Consider the following 26712-nt stretch of genomic DNA (forward strand, 5'->3'; position numbering starts at 1 on the left):
GGATATTGGAGAACTCCTAGGTCAGATGACCAAGGGCTTGGGCAATCTAGAGCAAGTTCAGATTTTGCATTTAGGGTGTCGAGGGTTGAAGGAAAGAAAATGAAACGTTCGATTAAATCCATGAGTGAGGGGCGCCTGGGTGGCTCAGTGGGTTAAGCTGCTGCCTTCGGCTCGGGTCATGATCTCAGGGTCCTTGAATAGAGCCCCGCATCGGGCTCTCTGCTCAGCGGGGAGCCTGCTTCCTCCCCTCTCTCTGCCTACTCGTGATCTCTCTCTGTCAAATAAATAAATAAAATCTTAATAAAAAAAATCCATGAGTGAGTAAATGTATGCGTGCATATGAATGACGGAGAAGTGAACGAGCGCGAGCGCGGGAGATAGACCCGTGGAGCCACCTGTGCGCCCTGCACCCCCAAAGCCCCGGCGCCGCCGGCTTTCCCGCCTCTCGCGAGCGCCCCCTGCCGACCACAGGCTCGGCCACGCCAAACCCGGATCAGACCGGGCCTTTTGGCCGGCTTAGCCCTCCCTCTCGCTCCTGATTGGCTCCCAGTTGCTCGCGATGCGTTACGGGGAATGTAGTCTCTCGGCCCGCGTCTGCGCTTCCTGCGGCCCGGCGGCCTGAGGGAGTTACAGGAAGTACGTAGCCCAACTTGCCGGGGTTCCAGAAGGCATCGTAATGGCATTGCGCGACGGGAATTGTAGTCCACCCGTGGGCAGTCTCCGCCTCAGTCCTCCAGGTCGGAACGACAATTCCCACCATGCACCGTGGTCCCAGTTCGCCGGGGCAGGTGCGCGTCCTTCTAGGAGTGGTAGTCTTGGCCCTCTCCGTTCTCCCTCTGTTCTGCGTTGGAGGCCGGCCCCCAGGACTACATTTCCCTGCACACCCAACGCCCCCCCCCCCGCCGCGCCGGGCCGCGGCAGCCATTTTGTTCCGCCAGACAGGCCCCTAAGATGGCGGCGGGGGAGACGGTGAAGGTTGCCGCCTGCCCCTCCGGGCGCTAGCCCGCGCTCTCCGCGTCCCCCGGCGGCCGGCCCATGGCCTGGCGGAAGCCCGGACCATGGACCTGCGCACCGCCGTGTACAACGCCGCCCGCGACGGCAAGCTGCAGCTGCTCCAGAAGCTGCTCAGCGGCCGGAGCCGGGAGGAGCTGGACGAGCTGACGGGCGAGGTGGCCGGCGGGGGGACGCCGCTGCTCATCGCCGCCCGCTACGGCCACCTGGACGTGGTCGAGTACCTGGTGGACCGGTGCGGCGCGAGCGTGGAGGCGGGCGGCTCGGTGCACTTCGACGGCGAGACGATCGAGGGCGCGCCGCCGCTGTGGGCCGCCTCGGCCGCCGGCCACCTGGACGTGGTGCGCAGCCTGCTGCGCCGCGGGGCCTCGGTGAACCGCACCACGCGCACCAACTCGACGCCCCTGCGCGCCGCCTGCTTCGACGGGCACCTGGAGGTGGTGCGCTACCTGGTGGGCGAGCACCAGGCCGACCTGGAGGTGGCCAACCGGCACGGCCACACGTGCCTCATGATCTCCTGCTACAAGGGCCACCGCGAGATCGCCCGCTACCTGCTGGAGCAGGGCGCGCAGGTGAACCGGCGCAGCGCCAAGGGCAACACGGCCCTGCACGACTGCGCCGAGTCCGGCAGCCTGGAGATCCTGCAGCTGCTGCTGGGCTGCAACGCGCGCATGGAGCGCGACGGCTACGGCATGACCCCGCTGCTGGCGGCCAGCGTCACGGGCCACACCAACATCGTGGAGTACCTCATCCAGGAGCAGCCCGCCGGCGACGAGTGGCGGCCGGGGCTGTCCGCGGAGGCCTCGGCCGCCGCCGGCCCCGCGGGAAGCGCGCCGCCGCTGGGGGCCCGCTGCTGCCGCTCCGCCCCCGAGGAGCCGCTTAGCGATTCTTACGAGAGCTGCTGCCCCACCAGCCGCGAGGCTGCCGTGGAAGCCCTGGAGTTGCTGGGAGCCACGTACGTGGACAAGAAGCGGGACCTGCTCGGGGCCCTGAAGCACTGGAGACGGGCTATGGAGCTGCGGCACCAGGGCGGCGCGTACCTGCCCAAGCCCGAGCCCCCGCAGCTGGTGCTGGCCTACGACTGCTCCAGGGAGGTGACCACCGCCGAGGAGCTGGAGGCGCTGATCACGGACCCCGACGAGATGCGCATGCAGGCCCTGCTGATCCGCGAGCGCATCCTGGGCCCCTCTCACCCGGACACCTCCTACTACATCCGCTACCGGGGCGCGGTGTACGCGGACTCGGGCAATTTCGAGCGCTGCATCCGCCTGTGGAAGTACGCCCTGGACATGCAGCAGAGCAACCTGGAGCCCCTGAGCCCCATGACCGCCAGCAGCTTCCTGTCCTTCGCCGAGCTCTTCTCCTACGTGCTCCAGGACCGGGCGGCCAAGGGCAGCCTGGGCACCCAGATCGGCTTTGCAGACCTCATGGGGGTGCTGGTTAAGGGCGTGCGCGAGGTGGAGCGGGCGCTGCAGCTGCCCAAGGAGCCGGGGGACTCGGCGCAGTTCACCAAGGCCCTGGCCATCATCCTGCACCTGCTCTACCTGCTGGAGAAGGTGGAGTGCACGGCCGAGCAGGAGCGCCTCAAGCACCAGACGGTGTACCGGCTGCTCAAGTGCGCCCCCCGCGGCAAGAACGGCTTCACGCCCCTGCACATGGCCGTGGACAAGGACACCACCAACGTGGGCCGCTACCCCGTGGGCCGGTTCCCCTCCCTGCAGGTGGTCAAGGTGCTGCTCGACTGCGGGGCGGACCCGGACAGCCGGGACTTTGACAACAACACGCCGCTGCACATAGCGGCCCAGAACAACTGCCCCGGGGTCATGAACGCCCTCATCGAGGCCGGTGCCCACATGGATGCCGCCAATGCCTTCAAGAAGACCGCGTACGAGCTGCTGGACGAGAAGCTCCTGGCCAGGAGCGCCGTCCAGCCCTTCAACTACGTGTCCCTGCAGTGCCTTGCCGCCCGCGCCCTGGACAAGAACAAGATCCCCTACAAGGGCTTCATCCCTGAGGAGCTGGAGGCCTTCATCGAGCTGCACTGACGGCGCCCGGAGAGAGGAGCTTCCAGGACGGCCGGGGCCGCGCGCGCGCTCCCGTCTCTTCGTGGGCCCTTGGGTGGCGTGACACGGAAGGGCCGTCTGGCCTGCGCGCCCCGTCACCCCGCGGAGAGGGCAGAGGAACTAGCAGCTTGTTGGCGCTCACAGCCTTCAGGATCGCGCGCTCAGGAGATGCCCGCTGTTGCCCGCGCCCCGTCTGCCTGGGTCCCGCAGGGTTTTGCCTCTTTGCCTGGAGGCAGAGGAATGGAAGCTTTTGCCTCTTTCCCTCCAGCAACTGGAAGAAGCTGCAGATCGGCTCCTGCTTCTCCGCCTCTACGTCGCCGGAGAAGCTCAGCCCCTAAACGCAGCGTCGGGACTGGGGGCCTTTCAGGTCGAAAGCTGGAGATTGGAGAAGCGAGACCGACTGTCCCTTCTTCCAGCAGCACCCCTGCCCCCCACACCCCGCTCCCTGCCCCCGGGCGCGGCTTCCGACGCTTTGCTCTTCTGGTTCGCGAGTGAGCAAGTCACACGTGGGGCACCGGAGTCCCCGGGTTTCGCTGCCGTGGTTTTTTTTTTTTTTTTTCTTTTTTAAAGAATGTGTGGTCAGATTGAAGAAGTTCGTCCCACACGGGGATTTCCGTGGCGCCGGAGATGGCGAGGCGGTCGGGAGTGAGCCTCGCCCTGCGCAGGGGTGAGGCAGGTGGACGTCGGCGGTGGCGGCCCCAGCGTGAGCGAGTCGGCGTCGTTGTTGAAGCTTCACTCGTTTGCCTTCTGCTTGGGCTTCCCGACGTGGCGTCGATAGCCAGAGAGGCGTTTCCGGGCCGGCGTGTGTCCTCTGCTCGGGGAGAAGGAGTGTGGCCGGCCCCGTGCGGTTCCCCGGGTTCTGCGTCCAGACTCGGCGGCCACCGCAGCCCCGCACACCCCGACCGCGGCGGCTCTGGCCATTTTCTCTCTCTCTCTCTCTCTCTCTCTCTTGTTTCTTTTTCTTATTCTTTTTCTAGCTGCTTGAAAGCCTGAGTCCAGGCATTCCCGAGCAGATTCCAAGGACGCTGTGGAGCCAGCAGACGGCGGATGTCCACGAGCTGGGAGCTACAGAGTCTTGGTTTCCCGTCACTCAGGGTCTCTCGCGTCCCGGCAGGCCGCTGCAGAGTAGGGGACAGTCGAAGGGGACAGAAGCAGCTGCCCCGGCCCCGGAGCAGGGTCACACCCGGGAGAGGGGAATCCTATCCGGCAGCCGGGGGGGGGGCAGCGACATGCCCCCCGCCCCGGTCACTGCAGGCTCCCTGGGGAGCCCGTCCCTCTGAGGACGCTCGGCCTCGTTTGGATTTGCAGTGTGAGTTAGGACGTTATTTATTTTCAGGGCTGGATCTGACCTGTCGAGGGGGGAGACGGTCACTGGCCCTTGAAAGCACGGAATAAAGCAGTGAGGCAGTTGACCTTGTGTCTGCGCCCAAGCTCCGGTCCTGCGCCCGGGGGAGGCCGCTGCGGAGTGCAGAGCCCCATGGGGGGGGCGGTTCGTGGAGACCCCAGACCCCCCAAACCACCGTCTCTCACCGGGGGCGTTTGGAGGGGTGTCCTGGGGCCGCCGGTCCGATTTCCCCAGGGAAGTGGCCTGTCCCACGCATGGGAAAAGCAGGAGAGCCGCTGACATAACACCGAACCCCTACTTTGTGGCTGGGCAGGCGCAGAAGAGGTGGCGTGGCCCTCCCGAGACGGGGACGGCTTGGGGAGTGGGGGTGCCCAGGAGGCCGCAGGGAGCTCGGGGTTTTCCTGAAGCCGGTTCTGGCCTGGGGAGGGGAATCAGGGTCTCTGCACGTCAGCCCAGTGCAAGCCCTGCTGTGTGGCGGTGGACGGCAGGACCCCTGCATGCCTGGGGAAGGCCCGCCCTCCTTCTCCTGACCTCATGGGGGCCTCGCCTGCTCGGGACAGGGAGCACCCACGGCGCTGCGGTGTGAATGCATCGTTGCCTTGAAGGAGTGGCCGTTGAATCAGCAGGTGCTCAAGTGGCCTCAGGAGACACTGCACCAACCAGAGCATATACTGTGCCATTGCTGGATGCCGGGCTCCATCCGTGAGCCACTCAGGGCAGCTCTGGGAAGTCAGTGTTCTCCCTATTTTGCAAGCTGGGGACGCGGGCTATGGCGTGTTTCAAGACCTGCCACAGAGGAAACTGTCCCCTACCCCCGGCCACATGTTTTTTTTTCCAGAGCTTAGACATGAGAACTGTGACTTCAGCCCCAGGCTCACACAGGCCACTCAGAGTTCAGGGGGGTGTCACCAGGCAGCGACCCACAAGATGCAGGGCAGCTCTCTTGCTCCCCTCAGCCCCAACCAGTCACAGTGGGCCGGGAGCCCAGCGTGCGCACTGCTCCACCCCATGTCCCCAAACCTGTGCAGACTGAGTGAAGGCGGGGCTGCGTGAAATGCAGGGACAGGTGCCACGGCTGCCAGGCCACACAGGAGGCAGGGGAGCCCGGGAGCTGAGCGGGCTGGGAGTCAGGGGGAGGGGTCGGAGGGGTCCCCTGCCCATGGTAGCTGCTTCCGGTCCCACTCCCCGAGCTTGGGTTCTACCCACTCGGCCAGCTGCTCGGTGGGTCCCTGTCTCCGACTTCCGGAGCCCCTCGCTGTGTCAGTCACCTGGGTCCTGGGAGCCCACGTGCTGAGGGGGTAGGTGGGCGGGTGGATTCACAGGGGCACGTCTCCCCCCTGGGAGTCCAGGGCCTCTAGCTTGGGCCCTGCGTGCCCCGGGGTCACCACACTCACAGGATTCCAGGACTGTCATCTGAGCCATGTTTACAGGGAGGGGAGCAGAGCAGAGCGTCCTGGCCGCGGGTTAAAGATAGCCTGGCTCAGAGTCACGTCACAGGCTGGAAAGGGGAGGTGTCCAGTTCCTGGGAACACGGGCACTCGGGGCCGGCACACGGCACAGCAGGGTGCTGACGCCGTTGTCCTGGAGCAAGTCCTGTCCTCTGGATTCCTGCGGGGAGCTTGGCAGGGACTGGACAAGGAGCCCGTTCCACCGACCGGTGAGCACGAGCATTCGGCAACACCCAGCCCGGATCCGGGCGCCGCCAGCAGCACTCCTGCAGAGGGAGGCGGTTTCCCTCCGGGACCCCCGCACCTGTGCTACCCGTAGGCTGCAGGAGAGACATTGAACGTGCCTTGGGTGGGACATTTGAGACCCCCCAGTGCAACCTCTCCCCCCTGCCTAAGGCCTTCGTGTCCTCCTACCAAAAGCTCATCGAGCTATAATTTTGATCTGATGTCCCCTCCTCCAAGAAGCCCTCCCGGATCGTCGAAAGCGTCTCAACCATTCCCGTCCCCCTGGGTTATTTCCTTCTCAGCCCCCACGTGTAACTCGAACCCGTTGAATGACCCAGATGCTTCCTTCCTTGTTCCTGGTGTCCCCTTCCCTAGAACGCCACGTGCACCAGCTTGTTCCCTGTTGTGGCCCAGGGCCCAACACAGGGGCCACATGGAGTGAGGGCGGACGCGCCGGGGGGTCTGGGGAGCAGGGGCGCGCACTGCACAGCCTTGAGTGCTGTGCGCTCCACCCCCCGGGGCGCGGAGGTCACCAGCGGTGGCTGCAGGAACAGGACGGGGACTGCGGGGGTCCCCCGGCTAGTGGTGGCCACACAGCCAGCCATCTGGCCTGCAAGGTCCTTCTCCAGAGGAGCGCGCCAGCCCCAGTCTAAAGTGTCCCCTCAGGAAGCTGGACATTCAAGAGCGAATTAAACCCGAGTGCGTGGAAGCCAGGAGTGAAATCAGGGAAACGGAAAGGCACAAACGAGGGACTCCCCACGGGCTTGGTCAGAGGAGCGAGCGACTTGACCTCGGGTGGGGAGTTTGGGCCCGTGCAGGCTGTAGAAAGTCCTTAAATAAAACTTTTTTTAAAAATTAAAAATTAAAAAAAAATGCACAAACAGTAGAGAAAAACCAATGAACCCAAAAGCTGGTTCTTTTAAAAGTTAAGTAATTGACAAAACGAGCCCTGAGTAAAGCCTAGAAATAAGTGTCAAGTCGCCGGACCGGACACCGGGAATGAGTATCACTTATTAACGACACGGCAATTAAAAACATTAATAACAAGGTATTTTTTTAATAATTTATGTATTTATTTTTTAAGATTTTACTTAATTTACTTGACAGAGATCACAAGTAGGCAGAGAGGGAGGGGGAAGCAGGCTCCCCGCGGAGCAGAGAGCCCGATGTGGGGCTCGATCCTGGGACCCTGAGATCATGACCTGAGCAGAAGGCAGAGACTTAACCCACTGAGCCACCCACGCGCCCCAACAAAATACTTTATTAAGAACAAAAGTCATATAAAATTAGGTGAAACACGCGTGCAGCGCGGCTTTGGCCCTGGGGCCACCAACCCGCCTTCAAAGCTCTGACAGGGTCCAGCTTCCTCACTAAGGGAAGGCGCATACTCACTAGGCCACGCGGGCAGAGGTCAGGACAGTGGCCACGTGACCTTGGGAATGCACCGCCCCTCCCTGTGCCTCAGTGTCCTCTAATTCCGGGGTGAACAGGACCAGCTGCCGGCTGCATGGGGCAGGAAGGACTGAGACGGTAGGTGAAAATGTCCTGGGGCACGGGAGCTGCACGGTGCTTGCTGTCTGCCCTCTCACTTCCACCTCCCATACGGATGGGCTCCGAGAGCCTCACGGTATTCATGTTTATTCGAATGTGTCTTAGGGAACCATGCTTAGCCAGCCTCCCCCCACCACTGAGTTTAGAAGTGTTAATACTGCAAATGGCCCACGGTCCAAAATAAAGACGAGTTCCAAGTTTCTACTGGGAGAAAATCCACCGTTCGGAAGTGTGCAGTTCCGTGGCTTTTACAGTCCCAGGGTTGTGTAGCCAACACCACAGTCCAATTCCAGGAGATCAAAGCCGGCGGGGCTGGGGCAGTCGGTGTTAAATAGAAAAGCAAAGAAGAGGGCAGGAGGCAGGTGAGCAAGGCTTGGGGGTGCCCGGGAGGGTGCCCGAGCTCGTGATGGCCCCGCGTGATGACCCCATGTGATGGCCCCGCGTCACGGCAGGGCTCCGGAGCCCCGCCTGCCCGCTGCCAGCACCCAGGTGCCCGCGGAGAAGGCGGACAGGGTTCACAGGATGGGGCGTGCACAGAGCCCACTAGGGGGTCTGAGGGACTCCAGGGGGCAGCAGGGAGGACAGAAGAGGAGGCCAGGCCCCTCTGAGAGGTCAGAAAACTCCTCTTCTTGGGAAGAGAACAAGTTTTTAAACTTCCCTTGGAAATAGGAAACCCTCGCACCTCCCAGGGCTATAAAAAGACCATATCTCCTGGCCAGGCTAAAAATAAAAGATCCCCACCCAGAAGCACTGGGAATGAGAGGGGGCACGGTGTGGGCCTGGCTGGGATGGAACTTGCTGTGTGACTTAAAGCAGGTGTCTGCCCTCTCTGGGCTGTGATCCCCAACAGCATTAGACTGGACAATTTCCAAAGACCCAGTTAATGGGGATATGTATACAGCGGCTGTTGTTACGGAGGCTCTAAGGGGGAAAAGAGGGCTGCCAGCATGACCTGAAACGTGGCACTCTCTTAGGGAGTTTGCGGGGGTGGGGGTGGGGGATGTCTCTGCTCCTCCAGCGTCTCCAGCCCCAAGTGGGGCGGGGGGAGAGAACTGGAATCTCTATCCCATGGCGACCCCTGGTGGCGCAGAATATGCACTGCAGCACCTTCTGGGTCTCCGCAAATAAACGCGGCATCCTGTTCTGGGGGGAAGGGGGGCCACATATGTGACACAGGTTCTCAGGTCGATGGGCTCCTCCCCATCCTTCAGGAGCGCTAAACTACCTCCCAGCACGGGGTCTTTGCATAGGCTATACCTTCAGTCTGCAGTAGCCTTACCTTCTTGGAATGCCTCCTCCAGGAAGTCTCCCACGACTGCCCCCAGCCCCAGGGCCCCCACAGTGGCATCTGCATCCCCCATCACACCCAGGGCCACCCCGACTGCAACCACCTAGTGGTGTGTCTGTCTCCCTCACAGAGCTGTGAGTCCCGTGAGGGCAAAATCAGGGTCTGCTTTAGTCAACACTTTGTCCACCAAATCTGAAACCATCCCCGGCATACATTAGGTGCTCAATACATACTGTTCAATGAACGTATGATAAAGCGAATGAACAGTTCATTCGCCAGCAGGGAGGAGGGAAACAGAACAAAGAGGTTATTTTAAAGATAAAAAAGATTTGCACATTGATTTAAGTTCATTTATTAAGCACCTGCTGTGTGCCAGGTACCGGGGTCCAGCAGTGAAATCAAAAGATAAAATTCCCATCCTCTTGGGAAGGCAGATGATAACTGCTCAGTGAATAAATGACTCACTGTTTTTTGCCTCAAAGTGAGACCAATAGAATGAGAGGGCCAGATGGGAGGATCTGGTAGACAAGGTTGTAAATGATTTTAACTGGGGCGCTCAGAGAAGCCTCCAGTAAGAGGATGACATCTGAGCCAAAATCTGGAGGAGGTGAGGAGGGGACTATGTAGGCTTCTGGAGGAAGGACGTTCCAAGTAGAGGGAACCGCCCATGTAAAGGTCCTGGGGCAGGACCACATCTGGTGTGTTGAGGCCCATGTGGCTCGTACAGACTAGGTGAGTGAGGGGGGGGGGTGCAGAGGGAGCGGTGGGGGTCGGGGAGGGAGCGGTGGGGAGTGCAGCTCGAGCCGGGCCTTGGAGGCGGTGAGGAGGACTCCTGCTTGAACCCCAGAGAGGTGGGAGCCCTGGAGGACTGCGGGCGGAGGAGGTGCTCACGGGCGCCCTCTGGTGGGCCATCCAGACCGCGCGGGAGATGCAAAAGACTTGCAAAATTCCAACTCAAAATCCCTCAAGTTCTGCCCGGGGCCGGTGGCAGCTACACACGCACCAGGTGACACTGGGCAATGCACTGCCGTCTCTGGGCCCAGAGAGCGGGAGGACAATTGTACAAGACCTAATCCTCCCAGAAAGACATCATTCCAAGCAAGGACAAAGCTATGAACCTCCGAAAACAAATCATCTGTTACTGATTCGTGTTTCCCAGTTTCTGAAGAAGGGGAAATTTTCAAAAAATTCCCCTCTGTATTTCGTTGAGGCTGTTTGTCTTAGCGGAGACAGGGTATTTCCCAGGAAACACTCCAGGCCTGGTGGCCACCAGGGGGCGCTAGGGCAACAGGACTCGAGGCTGAGCCTCCAGCTCTGGGCAACTCCACGGCAGGGCCTGGAGTTGTCCTAGGCGGCCTTCTGGCCTCTGGGCCTTTGCCCGTGCTGTGCACACCTCCAGGAACCCTTTTCCCAGCCCACCGCTCATTCCAACATATGACTCAGGGCTCCGCTTACTTCCTCCTTCCAGAAACTTCTCTTAATCCCCCCAGGCTGGTCAGCGGTCACCTTTGGGCCTCCGTAGGCCCCTACACTTCTCCATCACAGGACTAATCCCCTGTCACTGTTTCCGTCTCTGGCAGCTGACCTGGAGTCCTGGGAGAATAGCACAGAGTTGTCTCGGGTCACCTTGGGGGGATGGTGACCACATGGTCACCACTGTGCCCACAGGGGCTGCACCCAGTAGGAGCTCAATAAATGTGGTTTGGGGACAGAGAGGGATGAGTCCACATCCTCTCCACCCAGTGCCCTGTGAACCCCAGTGTCCTACATAGGCCTGCCCACCTCAGATGCTCCGAATACTGTTCCTTAAAAGGATTCACTTACAGAGCAACTACCGCATGCTGGGCACCGGGGACACTACCGTGACCCAGACAGATGCAGGAGTCAGGAGAGGGACACGACTATTTCACAGAATAAAAAGAAAACAATGGAGGTCATGAATGAGCCGTCTGCACAATCTCCATACGGGCTAGAAGCCGGTAGAGACACTGTCTCCTTCCTCTGCCCCCAGAGGCTACTTATGTGCTGTGTGACCTTGGATCAGTGACTTCCCCTCTCTGGGCCTTAGTTTCCTCATCTGTAAACTGGAGACAAGGTTAGTCTCCAGCTCCTGGGCTGTTGGGAGGATAAAATAAGCTCAGCCAGGATGTAAAAGCCTCAGCCCAGGGCTTTCAAAATTCCTGTCCTTTAAGTATGCTGCGGTGACACGGGGACAACCAAAGTACTGGAGTTCCAGACCTGAAGTCACTAGGTCGGTGTATGGCTGGGAAAGAGGAGACCCAGGAAAGGGCTGTGACTTGCCCCAAGTCTCACCATGTCCCAGGGATGAAATAAAGACTCAGGCTCTGAATGTCTCCGTTTGTTCTTCCTCTGACTCCACCTAGGTCCAGCCCCCATCAAGGCTGGCCTGGACCTGCTCTGCTGCCACTGCTCCGGTCCCAGGCTCAGGACTGGGCCCAACTTCCGGCTCTGGCCTTCCCAGAGCAGTCACCAGAGGACGCTGATGAACACTTGAGTCAGCTCCTGCCGGCTTGTGCCCACAGCCTTTCAGGGACACCAACTCCCTGAGGGAAAAGCCCAAGTCCTCCCAGAGGCCCGCAAGGCCCCGCAGGAAGCTGCTACGGTCCCCTCCCTGCCCTGTCCTCCTCCCTCTCTCATTCTCCTCCATCCACACAGGCATCCTGGCCGTTCCTCTAACATGACCGGCAGGCCCCTGCCCCAGGACCTTTGCACAGCTGTTGCCTCTGCCCAGAAAATCACCCTGGTCCTCAAGCTGGTCTCATCATGGCCAGCTCCTCTTCCTATGGGTCTTGGCTCTAACACCATCTCCTCAGAGAGGCCCTCCCTGGCCACTCGGGCCAAAGTTTCCCCACCAAGGACACTCCTATCTCACCGTTCATTTCTTCTGATATCCCTTCACTTTCTGAAATTATCTCATTTCATGTGATGACTCATCCACTGTCCCCTCCCCTCCACCGCCAACTAAAAGAAGAGCAAGGGATAGATTGCCTCTGCCTTTGGCCCTACTGCACTCCAGTGCCTGGGTCAATCTGGGTACACAGTAGGCGCTCAATAAATGTTCACATGAACAAATGGCCTGTTCACCACCATCATCCAGTTACTTGCAGCTAGCTCTGGCCTCCACTATCAGACAACCATCTGTCCAAGAACCCAGCCCACCTCTGCCCACCCTGGAAGCCGGTCCCAGGCTCCTCCCTCAGTTTCACTTCAGTGCCACGGAGACTCCAGAAAGCTGACACCCAACAAAATCTGAGTCAGTGGCTAAAATAACCAGTGGTATCTGTCCGCGTGGGTGACTCAGCCAGGCCTGCCACGCCCGCCCTCTGGGGCCTCAGGAAACGAAGGAAAGCGCTTGCAAGTTAATGTTTGAGCACTGTGATTGCGCCTGTCGTGCGGGAGGGGCCGGCAGCTTTCCTGGCTCTGGCAGCTGGAGTTCACCCTTCCTGCACTCCTTCCCTTGGAAATTATAATTCCTCCACTTCTGATCTGTGTGGCCAGTGGGGACTCAAATTCACCCCTTTGAGCCCACTTGCCCTATCCCTAAAATGAGCCCAACAATATAAGCTTCTACCCTGGGAGAGGTCAATTTGGGGGATTAAAATAGGTTCAGAAGTGAGAGGCTGGCTCAGTGGGTGGAGCATGTGACTTTTGATCTCAGGGTCCTGAGTTGGAGCCCCTCTGGATGCAGAGATTCCTTTTAAAAATGAAAACAAAATAAAATACGTTTAGATCTTTAAAGCCTAACAAGTGTTAATTCTGTTCTTTCTCAAAGGTCTGTGACGCTGAGAAAAGATTAACCCCGTCCCCTCCAGGCCTGCTGTTAATGAGCACTTACACTTCTAGCTTCAGCGTCTCGCGCAGGATCTGCTGACCTTGAAACACCACACCCACTTCTCAGATGAGAACTGGAGGCTCGGAGAGCCCAAGGCCTTTGCCCAAGATCACGTGGTCAGATCTGAGCCAAGAGGGGGGGTGGCACGACATACCAAAGCAGGACCCCCGCGGCCAAAAGAAGCCCAAAAAGAGGAGTTACAGCAGTGGGTGCTAAATGCTGTGTCTTTTCTTCCCCTGTTCTCTTGTATTAGAACCAAAACTTGAAGCAAAGCACCTGGCCCAGCAGAAGACTACATTTCCCAAGGTTCCTTGCACCCGAGGTACCACGTGACTAAGCTCTGACCAATGATATGCAAGAAACCGCACTCTGTCACCGGTCCCTGCCTCACACGCGGAGAAGCCCGCTCCTCTCCTCGGGTACGCTTTTTGGGGAACAGAAGTCGTCTCCCAGAGGAGATCAGCACCGCAGAAACATTCAATAAATATTTATCACAGTTAAAGCACGATAGCCACATCCCCCGCCCGCTCTCCGCACCACCACCTGGGGCAGAATTCGAAAATGCCGCGTCCAGTTCTGGACACCGTGCGCGCCAGAAAGTCATCGGGGCCCCCTTTGCACGGTTTCCGCGGAGCGGCGGCCGACGTCACGCTCCTCTGCCCCCTCTGGAAACGGTGGGAGCGTCCCCAAGGTCCGGGTCCTCCTGCCTGCCACCTGGTCCCTCTGCCCCTTGCGTCTTGTCCTCGGGCGCCTGCGTCCCTCTCTGGTTCCACATGTGGTTGTGGAGGCCCAGCTGCACCATCTGGGCGTGATGGATGATCAGGGGCTGCAGCCCGGGGCTCTGGGGGGGCGCGGGGCCGGGAGGCGGGAAGGGGAGGTGCGGCGGGAAGCCGGGGTGGGGCGGGAAGGCGGGGGGCGGCGGGAAGGTCCACGCAGGCTCTGGGGGTGCCTGGTGGCCCGGCCAGGAGGGAAAGGGTGGGGGGGCGCCCAGAGGCCCCAGGCCTCCGGGGGGCATCTGTGTCCCAAACGGCATGTGGCTCCCGAAGGCCGCCCGCAGGGCCTCCATCTGCTCCTGCCAGCTCCAGCAGCTCTGGAAGTACGCCGAGTAGGCGGCATTCAGCTTGGCCACCTGCTGCCGCTCGCCCTCCAGGTGGCTGCGCTGCTCCTGCAGGGCCCGGACCTCCTGCTCCTTCTTCCACTCGGCCTTGCGGGCTCGTAGCCTCTGCGGCTTGAAGGTGTTGGCCACCTTCCTGGCGAAGATCTGGGAGTGCTCGTCCAGCCACACCAGGCCGGTGAGCAGGCTGGACGTGTGCGGGCTCAGCTGGGCCCGGGAGCTCTCCCGCGGCAGGAAGGGGATCACGCAGTCTTGCCACCCGCGCCGCGTGAAGCTGCTCATCAGCGATTGGCTGGCCTGGTGGCGGCCCAGGTGGCAGTCGAAGCTGGGGGTGAGCAGCAGGACGGTGAAGGCCGAGTGGTCGATGGCGTCTTGCAAGCAGTGCAGCTCGCCCCGCCCCGGCACCTGGAAATCTTCGCAGAAGGTGGCCCCGTCGGGAACCCCCAGGGCCTCCAGCCTCTCCCGGACCCGCAGGGCGATGTGTTCATCCGCGGCGACATGCAGGACCACGAAGTTATAGAATCTCTGCTCTGACTCCAGCTCAGGAGAAGGGGGGCAGGGGCTGGACGCCAGGCCCGGGGAAGGAAGGGTGGACGGAGGAAGCTTGGACGGAGGAGGGCCCGGAGAGGACGTGGGCGGGGCTGGCGGAGCGGGTGGGCGTGGGCTGGCCACCTGGGAAGCCGTATCTTCCACAGGAAGTGGGAGTGGGGTCTGGTCCTTGTCATGGCAAGGGTTTCTGGAGGCCAAGGAGAGAGATTTCGGGCCTCCCAACTCTTCGGTGCACTCCACGGGGTAGTGGGTGCTGATTTCCAGAGCTCTGGGGGGGTCTGGCTGGCCAGCATGGCTTGCATCTGGGACCAGTTCAGTAAGCCTAGGGACTGGGCTGCTTGGTAGCACCTGGGAGCTGTCACTCTCCCTGGATGGGGGGCGGTCAGTCTCCCCCAGTGGGGGGCTGGCACTCTCCCCAGATGAGGGGCTGACCGTCTCCCTCTGTGGGGGGCTGACCGTCTCTTCCAACGGTGGCCAGCTGACCTCCTCAGGCTCCTGGCAGCCCGTGGGGGCAGGCTCGGGCACCCGGCTGGCCCGGGGCTCATCACACAGCTTGCTGGGCCCACGGCAGCTGCGGGGATGGCTGAGAAAGAGTAGGGTGGGCGACTGGCTGATTTCCAGATTGCTGGCCAGGGAGGCGGGGCTGCCAGTGGATCTCAGGGAACGGCCTCTGCTCCAGCCCGAGAGGTGCTCTATGGGCTGCGGGAGGCTGCGGGTGCCCGAGGGGGACACTGAGGACGCTGGCAAGCAGCCCAGGTCAGAGTGAAGGGGTTGGAAGCTCCCGGGGTCCCCGATGATGCCCCACCCACACCGGTCCTGGGCCTCTCCCTGGAGCTCGGCAAGCCGGTGGTCGTCCCTGGAGCGGAAAGTGTGGAGGGCGGCCCGGTAGGCCGTGTCCCGCATAGTGGCCGGGCACAGCTTCTCCTCGGCGAGCAGGTGGTACACCCGGGCAACTGCCCAGGACAAGTCTGGGGGCTCCTCTGGGGCCTCGGTGCTGTCCATGCCAGCCCACTGGCGGGCCACCAGCCGCGCCACCGCGTCCGCCTTCAGCGCCTCCAGGGAGATCCTGGCCTCCGTCTCTTGGCCCAGCTTCAGGAGCACCATGGCGTGCAGGAGGTCCGCCCCCCGGCAGCCCGGCCGCAGGGTCTTCAGCTTGTGCTTGAGATGCAGGAGCTTGCCTTGGCCTGCAGCACCTAGGATGTCAAAGGCGCTGGAGAGCGACAGGCCCGCGCAGGCCATGGGCATGGGTGGGTGCGGCCCTGGGAAGCAGAAGCACTGGGTGGCGGAGGCATGTTCCACACCACTGGCCTTCCCGCATGCTCGGGGTCCCCTACGGGCTCACCATACCGAGTCTCACGGGGGACACGGCCGTAGACCTGTGAAGCAAGAGCGACACGGTCACCTCCAGAAAGGGGGCAGCCCCAGGAGGTGGCCGAGACTCCGCCACCTGCCTGCCCTCCAGTGCCACCCCCACACATCAGGGTGACCTTGGGAAAGCTCGCTGCCACGCTCCCCACCCCCCGCCCCACCTCCATTTCCCTCCTGCAAGAGGACAGCGGTCGACACTTGCCTGGTGTCACCCAAGACGTAGACAGTATTATTTTCCCCATTTGTGTGTGAAAAAAAGCGTGCCAGAGAAGGGAGGTCACTTGCCCCACGTCACACAGCCAGTGGGGGACAGAGCTGGGATTTGAACCCACGAACTCTGGCTCCGGAGGCTGAGGGCCCAACCACAAGAGTATACTGTCTGTTAGGAATAATAATAAGCTTACTTGTGGGATAGGTTCAGGGAATTGTGCTGCTTTCACGTATGGAAAGTTCTGAGCCCGATGACCGGAAGGAAGTCAGCAGACACTTAGTACCTGTTCACTAGGGAGCTGATCAGGCTCCCAGGTGCACCCCGCCCCCCGCCCGGACCTCCATCCTGGTATTCAGGCCCAGGGCGGCCCTTCCAGCGGAGAGCCAGAGCCAACCTCGGTCACTGATGGACTCCGGCGGAAGTGATGGGCAGTCACTAGGGACATCAGGTTATAAGACACTGGCTTGGGGCGCCTGGGTGGCTCAGTGGGTGAAGCCTCTGCCTTCAGCTCAGGTCATGATCCCAGGGTCCTGAGATGGAGCCCTGCATCGGGCTCTCTGCTCGGCCGGGAACCTGCTTCCCCCTCTCTCTCTACCTGCCTCTCTGCCTACTCGTGATCCCTGTCTGTCAAATAAATAAATAAAATCTTTAAAAAAAAAAAAAAAAAAGACACTGGCTTTCTTCTAGGTTCCCTCCGCTTGGAGGGCTCCTTCCCCAGATCTCTGCCCGAGGGACGGCTGTCTCATTACTCAGCTCTGAGGCACATGCCGCCTGCCCTTCCCAGTCCGCCTCTCCCACGTCACCTTGCTCCCCCCAACAGCGTGTCACTGGGTGAACTTTTCTTGTATTAGAATCTTCCCGTTTGCCATTTGCCTCCTGACCAACGAGTGTCCGAGGACAGGTCCTCGCCTCGTCTACCACTGCTGGTTTGTTGAGCCACAGAACGGGGACCTAACCTCGTGAAATGAATGAATGAGGCCAGAACTGATATCCTGCCAATGTTATGGATGAAGAAACAGGCACAGGGGCGCCTGGGGGGCTCAGTCGTGAAGCGTCTGCCTTCGGCTCAGGTCGTGATCCCAGAGTCCTGGGATCGAGCCCCGCGTCGGGCTTCCTTCCCAGCAGAAAGCCTGCTTCTCCCTCTCCCACTCCCCCTGCTTATGTATCCCTCTCTCGCTGTGTCTCTCTCTGTCCAATAAATAAATAAAATCTTTAAAAAAAAAGAAAAGAAAAAAAGGCCTTTCTCAAGGGCATGCAACAGGTTGCTGGGGAGAATATTCCAAATCCCGTAACTGAGGTCGGCAGGTGCTCAAAGCACATCGTAATCAGTCTTAGGAAAAAAAACACACACGTTCGGATCCATTCCAGGAGACTGAGAAGCCTTTACGTGCCCTTCAGCTGGGCTGGCACTTCTGTCTGGTCCACCCCAGTGCCCACAACGACACCCGCGAAGCCCAGAGCCGTGTTTCTCAACCAAGAACACCTCTGACTGCCAACCCACAACCCTTGGCCACATCTGGGGACATCAGTGGTTGTCACGACCACAGGGAAAGGGGCGCCTGGCATCGTGTAGATGAGGCCAGGGACCCTGCTTGCTCCCCCTCCCTCGAGCAGTGCCCAGGATGGCACCCCGAGAGAAAAGGACCCCGTCCCTGAAGACCTGGTCTAGAGCCAAAGCTGACTCATGGATCACAGACCATGAATCACAGACTCGGTGCAAAAATGATTCAGGGGTTTTTTGTTTTGTTTTTGATTCAGGGTTTTTTGTTTTTTTTTGTTTGTTTGTTTGTTTTTAATTCATTTTGAGTTGATGCAGCCCACTAGGGCCCCAGGGCCAAGGGCCAAGATTCCAGGAAGGTCAGATGCAGCCCAGGGAGAGCATGAAGAGAACCAGCACCGGGGATGGGGGCAGAAGCACAAGGGGGACAGGACTGAGCTGCCCCCTGAGCAGGGCAGAAGAGAAGTGGCCGAGAAGGGGCAGAGGGAGCGGTGCTGGGGGGAAGGATGTAGAGAGGCAAGTGGTTGTCTGGCTGTTTCAGAAATAGAAGTGGCCCAAGATGCTGACTCGCAGATGTATGGGCTGGGGGAGGGGCTGGGGAGAGAAACAGCACTGATCGCCCCAAATGCAGCTGACTTCCTCATGTGGAGGACAGACAACCAACAAATGAGTGACATTCATGGCACATCAGCTGGGAATAAACACCAAGGAGAAACATGACACAGGAAGGAGGGTCACGAACCCCGAGATTCAGGGATGGGGCTGTTCACAGTTTTAAATAACGTGGTTCAAGGAGGCCTCAATGACAAGAGAAACTTCAACAGGACATACGAATGGGACCCAGAGGGACACCTGATGGAAGAGCGTTCCAGGCAGAGGGGGAACAGCATGTGCAAAGGCCCTGGGGCGGGACCAGTCAGGATTGATGGAGGAGCAGCGAGGATGCCTGCTCGGCTGAGTGAGCAAGCAGGAGAGAGGGAGGAGGGGAGGGCAGGGAGAGGAACCGGCGGGTCCTGCAGGGCTGTGTGGGCCACAGGGGGAGGACTTAGGCTTTCACCCAGAGGGAGGGGGGACCTGAAATTTTAAACCACCTTAGACCTGTCTCAGTGTGGTGGCTGTGGCTTATGTGCATTGCCACAAGGAAAAACAACTCCAAGGGACCACATCGGTGAATACTTCAAGAGAAGCCACACATGCAGAGTTTTAGGACACTGCTAAGTTTTGCCAAGTTGGCAATCCAAATTTTTTTTTTTTTTTTTTAAGATTTATTGAGGGGCACCTGGGTGGCTCAGTCATTAAGCGTCTGCCTTCAGCTCGGGTCATGATCCCAGGGTCCTGGGTCAAGTCCCACACTGGGGTCCCTGCTCAGTGGGAAGCCTGCTTCTCCCTCTCCCTCTCCCCCTGCTTGTGTTCCCTCTCTTGCTGTGTCTCTCTCTGTCTAAATAAAATCTTAAAAAAAAAATTATTGATTTATTTGGGAGAAAGAGCACTTGAGCAGGGGGAGGGGCAGAGAGAAAGGAAGAGAGACTCTCAAGCAGACTCCATGCTGAGCAGAGAGTCCCCCATGGGGCTGGATCTCACGACCCTGAGATCACAACCTGAGCCGAAACCAAGAGCCAGATGCCCAATGGACTGCACCACACCAGGTGCCCCTTAAATTTTTTTTTTAAGATTTTATTTATTGGGGCGCCTGGGTGGCTCAGTGGGTTAAGCCGCTGCCTTCGGCTCAGGTCATGATCTCAGGGTCCTGGGATCGAGTCCCGCATCGGGCTCTCTGCTCAGCAGGGAGCCTGCTTCCTCCTCTCTCTCCCTCTCTGCCTGCCTCTCCATCTACTTGTGATTTCTCTCTGTAAAATAAATAAATAAAATCTTTAAATTTAAAAAAAAAAGATTTTATTTATTTATTTGACAGACAGAGATCACAAGTAGGCAGAGAAGCAGGCAGAGAGGGAGGAGGAAGCAGGCCCCCTGCTGAGCAGAGAGCCCGATGCGGGGCTCGATCCCAGGACCCTGGGATCATGATCTGAGCCAAAGACAGAGGCTTTAACCCACTGAGCCACCCAGGCGCCCCTCAAATATTTTTAAGACACCTTGTGAGCTTTAAAAAAAAAAAAAAAAGGTAGGCCAATATGCAAAGTAAAAACTCCAAACATTATTTGTTACATGATAAATGGCGAAGTGTGTAAGAAGCAAGGAAAACATTGGAATTTTCCAGCATCTGCCAAGTATCAGGCTCTGCTGAACCCACCAGGTCAGAGAGAAGAAAACAGAAACAGACTCTTTCCTCTTGGAGATGACAGTCCAGTGGGCATGATATTTACATGATATGTATATGATATATACATAATAGGGTAATAAAGTGGGTATATGTATAGATAAAATATAAGCAATGAGTCTGCTTAACTGAGGACCTCCTCGAGGCCGCCGGTCGCCAGGCACGGTCCTGCCTCAGGACCTTTATACTGGCTATTCCCTCTGCATGCAAAGCTTTTGGAGGTACCCCCGCCACTCATTCCCTGTCCTCCAGATTTTTTTTTACATTTTTTTTTCTTTGCAGATTTTTAAAAAAATCAAGATTAGCTTGACGATGGGGGTGCCCGGCTGGCTCAGTAGGTAGAGCGTGCGACTCTTGATCTTACGGTAGCGAGTTTAACCCTCCCTGTTGCGTGTAGAGATTAAACACACACACACACACAACTGCACATAACGGCCTAGAACAGAGACCAATGACCTCAGGACACTGTGCATTGCTGCCTTGGACAGAGGTCACTGGCTGCTCTTGTGGTTTTTGGCACACAACAGTGTGTGGCCACTGTCCACCTACTCAAGGGTCACAGCAGTGCCCGTGTGGCCTGCAGCGCCGAAAATACTCACTCTCTGGCCCTTTACGGGAAACAAGTATATGATTTTTTCCGCACTCCGAGGGGTGAGCTTGACTACGGTAGCACAGCTGAGACGGCGTGAAAGCCATTGGTGCACACACGTGTGTCTGTACCCATACCACCCAACTCTCTCTCCAGCCCATACAATTACTGCAAAGCACAACAGGCTGTTACCCCAAACGATGTCGCTCTGAAGAATTCCCAGGTTGGAACCCTAACTCCCGGGAGCTCAGAATGTGACATGCGTCTCGGACTGGGGTCTTTACAGGAGTGCTGAAGTTAAAATGACGTCATGAGTGTGGCTCCGAATCCAGTGTGACTGGTCTCCTTGGAAGAATAGGAGGGGAGGACACAGACGTGCACGGTGTCCAGACTGGTGAGGACACAGCGTCTGCGCGCCCAGGAGAGACGCCCCGGAAGGAGCCAAACCTGCCACCAGCTTCCTCTCAAACTGCCAGCCACCTGAGCCCCGAGAAGATACATTTCTGGTGTGTAAGCCACCTCCTCCTCTGTATTTTAAGGCATGGCCCCTTGGCTACTGAGCATTAGAAATGTAGCCACTGCTGCAGAGGAGAAACCAAAATTTGCAACTGGATTCATTTTTAATTAATCCAAATGGAAAATGATAAGCCGACGAAGCCTCAAATATTCTGACCCCGTTAAACACAGTCTTGTTCTGGAAGGACCAGATTCCACTTGGAAACTGTTGGAAATACAGCACGGGAATCCAGGTCCGGTAAAAGACACACCAGATATTGAAGAATCAGCGTGTACACACAGACACACACACACACACACACAGGTAAGATGCCTCATTAGTAATGTTTTGTATTGGTTACAGGTAGGTTCTATTATGATACATAAAATGCAGGGAGAGAATGGATTTGACCTGTTTCACTTTTCCTTTTGTTAATATCACTGTTGGGGAGTGGAAAATGGCATAGGCACCCCACGTTGTTTCTGCGGGACATTGAAGGTTTACACGTTGGCACCATGACCCAGTAAGGCTGGGATCATCGAGCTGTTGACACAGGAAATGCTGCTTTTGTGTGCTGCTTATGGGCAGCTACCTATCTACCTACCTACCTACGGGGACACTGGGTAGAGGGTTACAGGTGCAAGGTGAGACGCAGAGACCTATAGCTCCTCCTAGCGGTGACGGGAACTCCCCGCCAGCTGTGTCACAGGATAAAACGCTCAAGTTCTACTCCGGCGCGACCCACGGTCAAGTCTTTCTGAAATTAGCAAGATCGCTACTCGGAGTATGGTCTGATATCCTCCCTCAGCAGCAACAAGTCCCAGATCTACCATTCCTTCCACTTCCCGAGGACTCCTGGGAGCAGCTGTGTACACAGCTTAAAAGGAGAAAAGCCCAGGGGCGCCTAGGTGGCTCAGTGGATTAAAGCCTCTGCCTTCATCTCAGGTCATGATCCCCGGGTGCTGGGATCGAGCCCCACATCGGGCTCTCTGCTCAGCGGGGAGCCTGCTTCTTCCTGCTCCTCTCTCTCTCTCGGCCTGCCTCTCTGCCTACTTGTGATCTCTGTCTGCCAAATAAATAAAATATTTAAAAAAAAAAAAAAAAAGGAGAAAAGCCTAGATGTGTCAACATGTTGCCCTTCAATCTTTTTTTTCAAGATGTTCTTTATTTGTTTGAGAGAGAGAGCACACACGAGAGCAGAAGCAGGGGAGCAGCAGAGGGAGAGGGAGAAGCAGGCTCCTCCCACGAAGCAGGGAGCCCGATATGGGGCTCCATCCCAGGACTCTGGGATCATGACCCCAGCCGAAGGCAGCAGCTCAACCAACTGAGCCACCCAGGCACCCCATGTGCCCTCCAATTTTTAAGAGACAAAAGTCACGGCAGATAAAGTGTGCAGAAGCAAAGCACCTGGGAGCGGGCACAGGGAGGACCAGGCTTGGATGTCACGCTCTATTTTGCACTGCGTTCGCTCTGAAAATTCATCAAGTTCTAGACTTCGGATTTATGTCCTATTCTGAATTCAGGCTGTCCATAAATAAATTAAGAGAAAAAGTTCAGGGCGCCTGGGTGACTCAGTCGATTGGAAGCCCGCCTTCGGCCCAGGTCATGATCCCGGGGTCCTAGGACTGATCCCTGCTTTGGGGTCCCAGCTGAGCAGGAGTCTGCTTCTCCCTCTCCCTCTGGGCCCTCCAACCCCCCCACCCCGGTTCATGTTCTCTTTCACTCTCTCCAATAAATAAATAAAGGCTTTTAAAACAATAAAAAAATTTCAAAAAGAGTTCTCCAACTCCACTGCTGGCAACAAAGTAGTCAGGGCGAACAGGGCAGCGGCTGTCCTTGTCTGAGAACCCACGTCTGTCTCATCCATGTGACGCCCACCTGAAATGAGTCACCTCCAGGGCAAGGGAGAGCAGACAGGCAAAAAATGCCCTTGGGGTTCCAATCTCAGCTCTACCACTCCCAAGGTAGGCCCTTGGGCAGGCGGAAGTGCACAAGGGTACCTCAGTGTTCTCATCTCTGAAATGGGAGCCTTGAGAACCCCTATCTACTAGCACCATCATGCCTTACAGGCGCCTGGATCTGAGGAATGCTCAAGCCAGGCCAACGGAGAAGCTGCGGGATATCCACTCTCTGCTTGATCCTGCCTCAGGATCCTGCCTCAGGGCCTTCGCATCTGCTGTTCCCTCAGACTAGGACACCTTTCCCCAGACAGCCGCATGGTTGGCTCCTTTGCCTCCTTTAGGTCTCAGCTCAGATGTCACTTCCTCAACAAGGTCAACCTCGGCCACCCTGCTTGAAACTGAAGCCCACTCCCTCACACTCCCTGCTTTCTTTTTCTCCTTCCAGCTCCTCCTTCCCCGATACTACAGATCTACCAACTTACTTCATTGAGAATGCGTCGCTTGCCACCGGAGTCAGACCACTGAAACAGGGGTGTTCGCTAGTCTCGTTCACAGCTGCATCTAACAACAGGCACACAGGAGGCATTTAATAAATGCTGACCGATGGGATCAATCAACAAGCAGACTGGAGAACCCCTGGCACACAGTGAGCGCTCCATAAATGTTTCCTGCTGAATCCTCCCCCCCCAGCCAGACAAAAAGTCTAATCGGCTCCCACCACGACGGACGGGCGCAGAGTCGAGGCACCATTCTCTGCTTTTGGCTTATTAAGAAATGTTACAACACGACATGGAAGGCAAAACACAGCCAGACTCTCCCTGAAAACTATGGAGACCGGAAGGGCATTTGTTCAGGACGTGTTTGCTGAGCACTTAGTAGGCAGAGGGGACAGGAGGAAGTAGAGGGAACATTAGAAGATAGGGCTGTTTGGACTGCCCCTGTGCACTCCGGAAAGGTAGGCACAGAGAGGTAGAGACACTTGCCCTGGGTCACACAGGTGGAAAGTAAGGAGGCAAAGACTGAAACCAGGCAGCCTCGCTCCAGGGAACCCGCCCTTACTCAGTGAGTACCGACTCCGCGGGGCCCCTTCCCCGGCCAGCGGAGAAGCAGCGGGACACCCACTCTCTGCTTCGGGCACACATCACCACGACCCATCACGGTTCTTGCTTATCGAGGGCACCACTCTGCCCCTGGTTCTTCAAAAACGTTTGCAGAAGGATAAGTACACAACCCTATCCAGAGGAGGGAACGGAGGCCCAGGCGGGAGCCCCCTGCACCCACCGACCCACCCCCGCAGGCTGGAACCCACACCCGGGACCTCCAGCTTGCCTGGGAGTCACAACCGCGCCCCCTCCCCGACCTCCCCTACCTCCTCCTCCTCCTTCAGCCACAGGGAAAGGGAAGAAACGGCGGGCGGGGTGGGGGGGCCCCCGTAAGGATCTCCTGGGGTCCCCCAACTCTGAGTAGTGACGGCAGCCAGCACTGGGCCCACCGGCAAGGGCTCCTAGGCGGGGAGCAGCCGACCCCAAACCTCAGCGGAAGGCGGGGGGGAGGCGTGGGGCCTGGAGATTTTCGGATCTTCTCTGATGGGGACTGGAGCCGGGGAAAGCACGCTCCTGCCGCGGGAGGGGGTCCCGGGAGCCCCGCGAAAAGTGGCTTCGGGGCCCGGAAGGAGCTGGGGGGAGGGGCGGCGCAGGCGGGGCAGGAAGAAGGTGGGGCGCGAGGGCGAAGTCTCCGAGCTCGGGAGAAATTCCGGGAGAAGTTAGGAGCCAGCGCGAGCGCGCGCGCGCCTGTGCCATACGGAGGTGGGGGGAGGGGTACTGGAGAGGAATCCGGGGTGTTGGGGCGAAGCACCGGACGTTGGGGACAAATCCCGGCTGCCGGGGAGGGATCTGGGGAGCTGGAGCGAAACCAGTGGCGTTGGGGAGGAACTGGGGTTTGGGGAGGGACCCAGGAAGGTGGGAAGGAATCCGAGGGGGTTGCGCGGCCTTCGAGGCGTCGGAAAGGAATTCAGGGTGCTGGGGAGAGATCTGGGGTGCTGGGGAGCCATACGGCGAGGAGGAATCGGGGTCTGGGAGGAAGGACCAGAGCCGCCCGGGAGGGGAGCCGAGCGCTGAGGGGCGCGAGGGCTCGTGGAGCCGGGCAGGGCGTGCGGCTGGGCGAGAACCCCAGGCAGGAGCCGCAGCCTCCCCGGCCCCGCTCGGCCGGCGCTCCCCGCCTTGCCACCTACCCGGGGTCCCTCTCCATCGATCTTCCGCGCGGGGGCTGGCGGCCTGGCGACGGTGCCCGCGGGTGGCGGGGCCGCCCAAGACGCGAGGGCGGCTCCACCCCCGGCCTCCGCCGGCCCCTTCCGCGTCCCGCGCGGGGCGAGGCCGGAAGGTGAGATCACACTTTCCCTGCCGGGCGGGGAAAGTCCCGGAGGCGCCCCGCTGCGACAGTCGCGGCGCCCCCGCGAGCTGCCATCTTCGGGGACTTTGGACCCCTCCCGCCCGGGCCCTGGGGACCACCAGAGGGGCAGAGCCCTGCTCTCCGCGCGCCCGCCGTCTAGGGAGAGAGTAAATACAGTTTAAAAAGTAGACTGTCTTGGGGTGCCTGGGTGGCTCAGTGGGTTAAGCCTCTGCTTTCTGCTCAGGTCATGATCCCAGAGTCTTTGGATCGAGCCCCACGTCGGGTTCTCTGCTCAGCAGGGAGTCTGCTCCCCCCCCCCGCCCCGTCCCCCCACCTCTCTGCCTACTTGTGATCTCTGTCTGTCAAATGAATAAATAAGATCTTAAAAAAAAAATTAGACCATCTCAACTGGTGATAATGCTTTCCACGGAACAGAACAGGGGGATAGGGTAATATTGGGGGGGAAGCTACCGGAAATCGGCCACCCTGGAGGGCTTTGGGGATCCACAGGTGGCTGGAAGAGAGGCAACCGAGATGGCGTGTTTTGAAGCTGCAAACACATTTAAAAATTCATAAGGGGTCCTGGGGCGCCTGGGTGGCTCAGTAGGTTAAGCCTCTGCCTTCGGCTCAGGACATGATCCCAGGGTGCTGGGATAGAGGCCCACATCGGACTCTCTGCTCACCAGGGAGCCTGCTTCCTCCTCTCTCTCTCTCTCTGCCTGACTCTCTGCCTGCTTGTGATCTCTATCAAATAAATAAAATCTTTAAAAAAAATCATAAGGGGTCCTAAACTTTTGGGGTCCCAGATCCAGCCCCCACATGTCCATTGGGCATAGTTAAAATGTGGGACCATCCCACTTCTGGGACCCATGAAAACATTTTCATTTCTTTTCAAATCAGAAAGAAAACAATGGATATGGTTCATCCCGGATTATATCTGCCTTTATACCAACATGGTTGTAAATATAATTTGTATTCGTTTATTTATTTTCACGGACAAGGACCTAGGAAAGTCATAATGCCTTTCACCAGGTTTCTTGGTCAGTTTGGAGAAGCTCAGAGTATGTTTCCAAGATACCATTTGTAGATGTGTAAAACGATATACAAGAAGTTTCGAGAAAGTCCATTATGTTGAAATACATCTATTAAGATATTTTTGGGGGGTGCCTGGGTGGCTCAATGGGTTGGGCCTCTGCCTTCGGCTCGGGTCGTGATCTCAGGGTCCTGGGATCGAGCCCTGCGTCGGGCTCTATGCTCTGCAGGGAGCCTGCTTCCCCCCCTCTCTCTGCCTGTCTCTCTGCCTACTTGTGATCTCTCTCTGTGTGTCATATAAATAGATAGAATCTTTAAAAAATAATAATAATAAATAAAGTATTTTTTTAAAAAACGACTTAGTGATCCATTATCACTAAAGGGATAAACACAGTGTGGTCCAGCCATACGTAGGAATATTTTTCAGCCTTCAAAAAGAAGGAACTCGGCCCTCTGCTACACAGTGCAAGGACCCTGAGAACACTTTACCCAGTGAAATCAGGCAGA

The 26712-nt window shown here is 58.2% G+C and overlaps 2 protein-coding genes across 5 annotated transcripts; one reads left to right on the top strand and one right to left on the bottom strand.

The window, feature by feature from the left end:
• Positions 1-918: 918 nt before the first annotated feature.
• Positions 919-4486, top strand: FEM1A (fem-1 homolog A). The gene has a single exon (XM_059159560.1). The coding sequence runs from the start codon at positions 1059-1061 to the stop codon at positions 3054-3056; it is 1998 nt and encodes a 665-aa protein (XP_059015543.1). The 5' UTR covers positions 919-1058; the 3' UTR covers positions 3057-4486.
• An 8770-nt stretch (positions 4487-13256) lies between these two features.
• On the bottom strand, positions 13257-25133 carry TICAM1 (TIR domain containing adaptor molecule 1). 4 transcript variants are annotated; one of them, XM_059159556.1, is made up of 3 exons: positions 25016-25114; positions 23268-23346; positions 13257-15823 (listed from the first exon to the last, which is right to left on the bottom strand). In XM_059159556.1, the coding sequence occupies exon 3, from the start codon at positions 15690-15692 to the stop codon at positions 13431-13433; it is 2262 nt and encodes a 753-aa protein (XP_059015539.1). In that variant the 5' UTR covers positions 15693-15823; positions 23268-23346; positions 25016-25114; the 3' UTR covers positions 13257-13430. The 4 variants fall into 4 exon arrangements, with proteins under 4 accessions (XP_059015539.1, XP_059015540.1, XP_059015538.1 ...); XM_059159557.1 differs by lacking the exon at positions 25016-25114 and adding an exon at positions 24155-24464; XM_059159555.1 differs by lacking the exon at positions 23268-23346 and having other exon boundaries at positions 25016-25133.
• Positions 25134-26712: the final 1579 nt, after the last annotated feature.

The sequence above is a fragment of the Mustela lutreola genome, chromosome 2 (assembly GCF_030435805.1).
Source record: "Mustela lutreola isolate mMusLut2 chromosome 2, mMusLut2.pri, whole genome shotgun sequence".
In the NCBI taxonomy this organism is placed as follows: domain Eukaryota; kingdom Metazoa; phylum Chordata; class Mammalia; order Carnivora; family Mustelidae; genus Mustela; species Mustela lutreola.